We start from the raw sequence: 7,162 nt of genomic DNA, 5'->3' as shown, positions 1-7,162 counted from the left end.
CACATGTGTAAAATAGTTAACTATGGCACAGAAAAAAATAAATATTCCTGTACACTGTTTCTGTGCAAAAAGACAGGCTGGTTTTAGTCAGTAGCCAGCCCTTTGGTTTTCTTCACTTCTCCTGATTTCAGTTGAACATGGGGATTTTCAGATGAGATGTTTGAAAGTTCAGCCCCAAAAAAACAAGAAAATACTTTCGCTTTTAATTCCAGATAAAGCACAATGAGATTTTTCCTATTTTCTGCCAAAATGGTGCTCTTCCCTTGTTCTTCAGCCTACATTTTTGGAAGAGGATGACACTTTCAAGTTCAGTAACTTTTTTCACAAGCTTTCAGACCGCTGTAAAGAATCAGACTCAAATACGAGTCAAGCTGCACTCTGAAGCTAACTACCACTGTAACTTTCAGTTTAGATTGTAGTAGTTTGCATTATGCTTGCCTTCCTTGTAGTTGCCAAAATAATTCTTCATTAAAAAACACTTTGCTTCATCTTGAGGCCTTTCATACAGTCCAAGAGAAGGTAAAATCAAATAAGAGGTAGATACTGGTCATCCTAATTCCTAAGAGCTGTCCATTTCAATTCCTCTGGTTTAGGACTGCAGGAGATACGTCTAGAGCAAAGTTTTACTGTCTCTAAAGTAGTGATTGACTTACACGCCTTGCGTCACGTGGTCACTGACAACATTCAGCAACATGCTTGAGGAATTCATCACTGAGTTCATCGCTGAAAAACCTCATACAATGAGGGCATCTAAGTTCACCCTGTGCCCTGCCCTCGGATCCTGAGTTTCCATTGTCCGCAGGAGACGCTTGTTCAGACTGTGAAGATGTTCTTCTGATGCCTGTTTGGCCTGGGCTGCTGCCTCGCAGATGTTCAACGTTCGTCTGTACGTACGTATGATTTTGATTTTTGTAAACCCTTAAATGATTACTTGTGTCTCTCAAGTCCTGGAAAGAGAAAGAGAAGCTCTTGAAGAAGATGCAGTAAAAGGGTACTCTTTAACAGAGCGTTTTGTTATCTTTATCTGAAACACAGCCCATGTTTTTATCAGAAGATCTGTAAATAAAATATGCCCCAGTTCTGTTAATGTAGTTGTAAATGAGGCTTGTAGAAAACAGAATAAAGCCAGTATTGTCTTTAAAGATGCCACTGTTATAAGTGTTATGGCCATCCTTCTCTTCTAAGAATTCACCCATACTACTTTGATCCAAAATAGAAGGAATATTGACTGGAAAGGGATATTACACATGTATTGGGCAGCATCTCCACTGGAAGTGACTATGAAAATCACCTAGCACTGAGCTGAAATGGTTTTAGAAGTACTAAGATTTTTTTAAAATCTATTTTAAAGTATATTTTAGTCCTGAATCCTGCTGACATGCTTTAAGTGAAGAACTAGCACGTTGCTTTCTTACCTGTCGTCTTGCTAGCTGGTGTTGCAGACATGCAACTTCCGCCTGAAGCTCTTGTATTTTACTCTGTGCTCGTTCTCTGTCTGATCTCTCAGATGTGAAATCATCTTTATAAACTAGGACCTGAAAAAGAATTATTACGTTAATATTTTATAAATTAGATCACTGGCAAGTTAGATTAAAAAGCTGAGGCTGTGATTCTTTTGTTTGTAAATCCTTATTCCCAGAATTTCAATATTATCTTCTCTGTCATATCTGTACATTAAAGGTATTTGTATTTCTTTTTCAGATCTTTCATATTTTGTATTAAAGCCAGAAGAACTACACGCAGTTCTTTAAGTAGTCCATTTCCTTTAAATCTGTATTGTTAAGTATCTGTATAGCCACATGTGGCAAGACAAGCGGCAAAAGTCAAAAGAAATAATCACATTTTTCCCCTTTAGGCCTAAGTGATCTGGGGAGAAACTAAGAACTCCCACCTCTAGGAAAAAGAAACTTAATGACCTGTTGCTCCAGCATTTGTATGCGCTCATTATATCCTTCACTAGCCTTCTTCACATCTTCCAATTCTCTCTTTGTTTTTATGTACTCATTCATTTTTTCTTCCAGCAGCTTGTTTAACCGGAGTATCTCCTTGTGCATCAGGTCAGAATTCGTTTGGGCTGAAGTTACACCATGCTGCTGTTCCAGCTGAGACTTCATCTCTTTTAGCTGCAAGTGGAGTCGCTTCACATACTCATCCCTACTCGCATCGTATTTCTGCCATTTTGCATTTAAGTCTTCCACCTGAAAGATTACCCAGGACATTAATGAACAACAGGAAGACAAACATGAAGACACAAACTTCCAAGCTTTCATAGACTGTCTATATGTGCAGGACCAAATTCTCTCAATTATAAAATACAATAAGCTGACTCAACTGCTGGGTGTGGATAAGCCACTTTACAGGAAAGCAGAAGATTATGATCCTATAAGCCAGGCTCTTCAGGGGCAGCCTTCCCCATTCGCCAGTCATTAGGGACATTATTAAATAAGATGGACTGGCAGGGGTTGGTGGTCACCCTGAGCTGAGCACTGTTCTCCTGAGGTGGAACACTGATGCATGGAAGGAACATAAACGTTTTCTTCTGCAGGGTATTTTTAACAAAAGAAAATACAATAAAAATAATGTAATAAGTTGTAATAACGTAATAAGCTAAGTTCCCTTAGCTAAGAGAATGAAGACTATGTGCCATGTTGAAAGGACTAACAAAAATTTCGGACTTGCATTAAACTGCCATTTAATTAGATGAACCAGGCCTTACCTATTCAAAACTTACTGTAATTCAAAATACTCAATCAAATCTTAAATCTTGTACAGAATGAAAGTACTCACATGAGCTACTTTTTGTTTTAACATCCTGTTTTCATCTTGTAGGTTGCAGATAAGAGCTTGAAGTGAAGTTTCATTGTCTAAAAGCTGTAATTTTCAGATAAAAGAAGTGTTACTTCAACATAATAAAATCCCAAATGTTACTTAGCTTTGCTATTAAACTGGAAGTAATATTTTTTTTAAATTCCTTTAGAACTATTTGCTATCAGTGAAACAAATATGTACATCTAGGCCTACTTATTTCTATATAGTATATTTCTAAATACTAATAGTATAAGCTTACAACTTTTACTATTATAAATATACAAACATTTATTGGTACAAAGTATGTACCAATACCTCGGTATTGCTTTTAAATAGCTCTGCATGGTGTCATAAAAACATGTGTGTCTTCCCAAATTCTGAGCCTACCAAAGGTAACAAGAAAAATATCACATATTTTGCATGCGCGAGGGTCTACACTGATGACAACAGCAGAGCTAAAGAGACACAGACTCCTTGAAAACTGCTTGGAGTGGGGGAACGTGTGACAAAGACAGATATACCTTCATCTTGCTTTGTTATTACTGTCAGTCTTGGTCAGTACTAGGAAGAAATTACTGAGGGGAAAAAAACAACCCTGCCTGCTATACAATTGACTAAAATGATACCCCTTTTTTACAGTTGTGACATCTGCTTAAAAAAACCCCAGTATACATGAGTAATATAGAACAGTTTTGTACAAAATTCCCTAGAATCAGCTAGTAATTGCATCTGAAATTTCTCTTCAACAGGGAAGTCCCCACTGTACAAGGTTAGCTACTTATTACATATATCAAAGTCAATCAAATTTCCTGTCTATCAGTTACATGTAAAATATGATCATACCAAATGCTTTGAGTCCCTTACAAGTCTTTTTTGTTACATCTAGTCAACATCTAATTATTTCTTATGGGTAACTTTAATGGGAATCAGTTCTCTGGAAATGTTCCTGGGATGTTTTACAAAGTAGAAGTGAGCAGGTATAGAGTTTATCATGAAAGCATGGGTGAGCAGTCATGTGAAACACAGCAGTGCCAGTACAGAGCAGTAAGAGCACGAGACAGAATTATTCTTTTTCTGTGTGAATTTTCTGTAGCATCCTACTCAATACTCAGATCTGTTATTGGAGGCAGCACCTCTGATGTTATTTCCGTATGATATTATCATTAATTACCTTATGACTCTGAACCATCATGCTTTGTGGAACAAGCGAAAACCGTGAACTACTTCTACCTTACGCCGTAAAGCTTCAGCTAAGGTGATGAAGTGGCAAAGCCACACGGCCATTAGCAAAGTATGCCAATATCCAGGTGTTTCTTTGTGCCCCTCAGTGGCATTTCTGCCACCTTTCTATCATGAAGCCATTTTTCTAAACATCTTTGCTGGAGAGAAACATTGCCTTGCACTTAGGGGACCAGGGGAGAACCTCAGGGGGGGTGGAAGGGGGGAGGAAAGAGTAAGACACTTTTACTCATTCTTCCCGAGCCAACCTTCTGTAGATCTGTCGCTACATATGCAAAGCCAAATTCTGATCTGAGAAGACAACATGCTACAGAGTTCTTAACATAAATACTACTACTACTACTACTACTTTACTCTGTTTTGTGATTCAGATGCTTAAATGAGTTATCAGGCAATACTACCTTCAAAAGCACAGCGCCATCTAGTGGTGCGCAGGAGCATGCTGCGGTGTAATAAAGAGAGGCTCTCCTGTAGCTGCAGGGAAGATTTTTAACCATGGCATGGCTGAGGTTGGAAAGGATCTCTCACGATCCTCTCCAAAAAAAATCCTCTGATGATAAGATAAGCGAGATGGCCAAAATGCAAGTAACTGACAACATCCTAATTGCTACTCAGAATTAGAGCTTGCCATGGTAGTCTTTTCACCCTACATTAAATTATTTAAAGGGCTGTTTCTCACCACTCCCCAGTTACAACAATCATGTTGTAATAAACACCTCAGAAGTTAGTAAGACTTTAAAGAAACATAGTAGCAGTAAGAATACCTGATTAGATCTTTCAGTAGTTATCTGGTCATCCGAATTCCCCTTCTCTTTTCTTTGCTTCGCTTCTAGACATTTTGCCAGATGTTGACACATTTCTGCTGTGGATGCCAATTTGCGTTGAAGCTGGTGAGTTTCATCAGTGAGTGAACGGCACAAAACATCGCTGGTGGCCTGAGCCTTCTCTCTCTCTGCCAAGCTCTTCTGAAGTCGTAGGATTTCTCTCTCCTTTTCATATGGAGGCTGATTTATCATTTGCTGTATCTCTCCATTTTTCTCCTCTAGTTGCCGATTCAACTTCTGTATTTCCTAAACATAAGGGGGAAAAGAAGTTATACTCCTGTACTCACTGCAAAGTACTTTAAAAGTAAAATAAATCCAATTCATTTTTATATAGTGACTTGACCTTGGAACTGACAGATCAATCAATGAAATCAAGAACTGTTCAAACTCCTATGCAAGCACTTCCTAGTCAATAGAATGAAGAAACAACCAGCAAAAATTCAGGAAGATTTTATGAAAATATACTCAGCAGCAGCAAACTAAAGATGGAACTTTTAAGAAAAAAAGTAGTTTAAAAGGAGTAACTATGGAGGCTGAGCAATGCCTACTGGTCCTGCATTCTAAATTACCAGATAGTAGAGATTTTCCTCAAAATAAAAAAATGGACTGGAAAGTCATCCTGTCAAAAACCAGTGAAGTGCAGTCATTGCCTGGCACTGTCACAAGGACAGAGCAGAGGGAGCACACACAGCAACTTTCCCACCTGGGAAAGGATGAGTGGTAAGGACAAGCAACCAGAAAGTGAAATTCGTGTGGCAGCAATGACTGTTTTGGGCATAGCTGACCCTCCAAGGTCTGACATACTCTTAGGAAACAACTGTGTATCTTGTTGCTGCATATTCCCACTGACTTAGAAGCTCTGTGGGATCATCCGTGCTGCATTAACTTAACATCTCTGCAGGTGTTTTGAGAAGGAAGAAGTTTGCTCGCTGACTGGGGTACAAACACTGTAGTACCATACACCTGAAGTACACCAGTCCTGATTTTGTCAAAAACAGCTTGTGCTTGGTATCCTCAAAAAGTAGCGGATGCTGGTAGCAGAAACCTCTGCAGCACTGCTCTTCCAATGATGCCCTGGATGCCAGCGCAGGCCATGAGACAGGTACAAGCTTGACTCTACCCTTCCAGTTCTTCGGGAGCACTAATGGAGCTGTAAATCACAGGGAGCACTCTTCTTTGCCAGCACATAGGCCTCTGACTTGACAAAATGTCCATTTTGTTGCTGTTGTTATTTTTAGCGACAATTATTTCAGTGTTTCTGATTGGGCATAAAATAATTATTTCTAAAAATAAGAAAACTAATATCTAACTTACAGAGATAGCACTTGTTCATATGAATAACGTTTACATTCTTTAGCATTGTGCTAAATGCTAAATTTCCCCTTTGTTTTAAAGACATTCAGCATCAGACTTCAAAATGTATTCAGATACCACGTTTGTCATCTGTCTGCAAAGTAAAATCATCTCCTATTACAAGTTTCCACACTCCAACGTATTTAAATGTATTTTAAGTGAGTGTCATATATGGAAAATGTTTTGTATAAGCATTAGGTCAAGAAATTACTTATGACAAAAATATTTGTTTCAATTTTAAGTACTGCTTCTTGGTTTGGAAATTCCTTTATCCAGCTTCCTATAGAAAGAATTGCTTTAAAGTTCTTTAAGTATTTCAGACTGAACATGGGAAAGTCTTAATAACAGTAACAAAAATAGCACTTGTGGGGGATGGGAGGGAATGCAGTTTTGAGCACTTTTTTCTGTCATGAGATACTGATTTCCCTTATCTATCTCATCACAATCCAGACTTGCCAGTTACTTCTCCAAGCATTTCCGTGCTGCCCGAATGTCAATACAAAAATCCATTTTAAAGTGCAGTTTAAAAACAAAAGCAAAAACTCTGTAAAAACACTGTAATAGAAAAAGTGGTGGCAGCAGTTGTTTATCTTGCAGAACAAAACTCTTGCATCTGATAAAGCGCCGGTGCCCGCGCACCCCGAGGTTTCCATAAAGGCGAGTGAGCAGCCTGAATGCAAAACTTCTGCGTCCTCCCTTCAACACAATCACTGCCGACCTCGCTAAGTTTAAATTACTCATTTCTCTAGAGGGGAGCGCGGACTGGCAGCTCCCGCGGTGTTTGCCGCTGCCGCTCGGCGTACATACGCGCACCCCTGCGCTCCTCCGCGGGCAGTCGTGGTTTTACCTGGCTCAGAGCTTCCACTCTTTGCGCCGAGACGCGCTCGCTGTCCCCGAGCTGTCCCCTGGCCCGCTCCAGCTGCTCCAGCAGGCTCTCC

At 39.4% G+C, this 7,162-nt stretch overlaps 1 protein-coding gene across 1 annotated transcript; it reads right to left on the bottom strand.

Annotated features, from left to right (window-relative positions):
• Nucleotides 1-671: 671 nt before the first annotated feature.
• Nucleotides 672-7,158, bottom strand: TNIP2 (TNFAIP3 interacting protein 2; the record flags this gene model as incomplete). The annotated part of the gene is made up of 6 exons (XM_010178725.1): nt 672-947; nt 1,416-1,535; nt 1,917-2,198; nt 2,788-2,871; nt 4,812-5,117; nt 7,072-7,158. Coding segments are annotated over 6 exons (1,155 nt in total), but the record flags the coding sequence as incomplete, so codon positions are not given.
• Between the last annotated feature and the right edge of the window lie 4 nt (nt 7,159-7,162).

This window comes from Mesitornis unicolor, unplaced genomic scaffold, assembly GCF_000695765.1.
Source record: "Mesitornis unicolor isolate BGI_N332 unplaced genomic scaffold, ASM69576v1 scaffold24622, whole genome shotgun sequence".
NCBI lineage: Eukaryota > Metazoa > Chordata > Aves > Mesitornithiformes > Mesitornithidae > Mesitornis > Mesitornis unicolor.
Note: the sequence above shows the minus strand (reverse complement) of the source record. Positions and strands in the feature narration are given on the sequence as shown.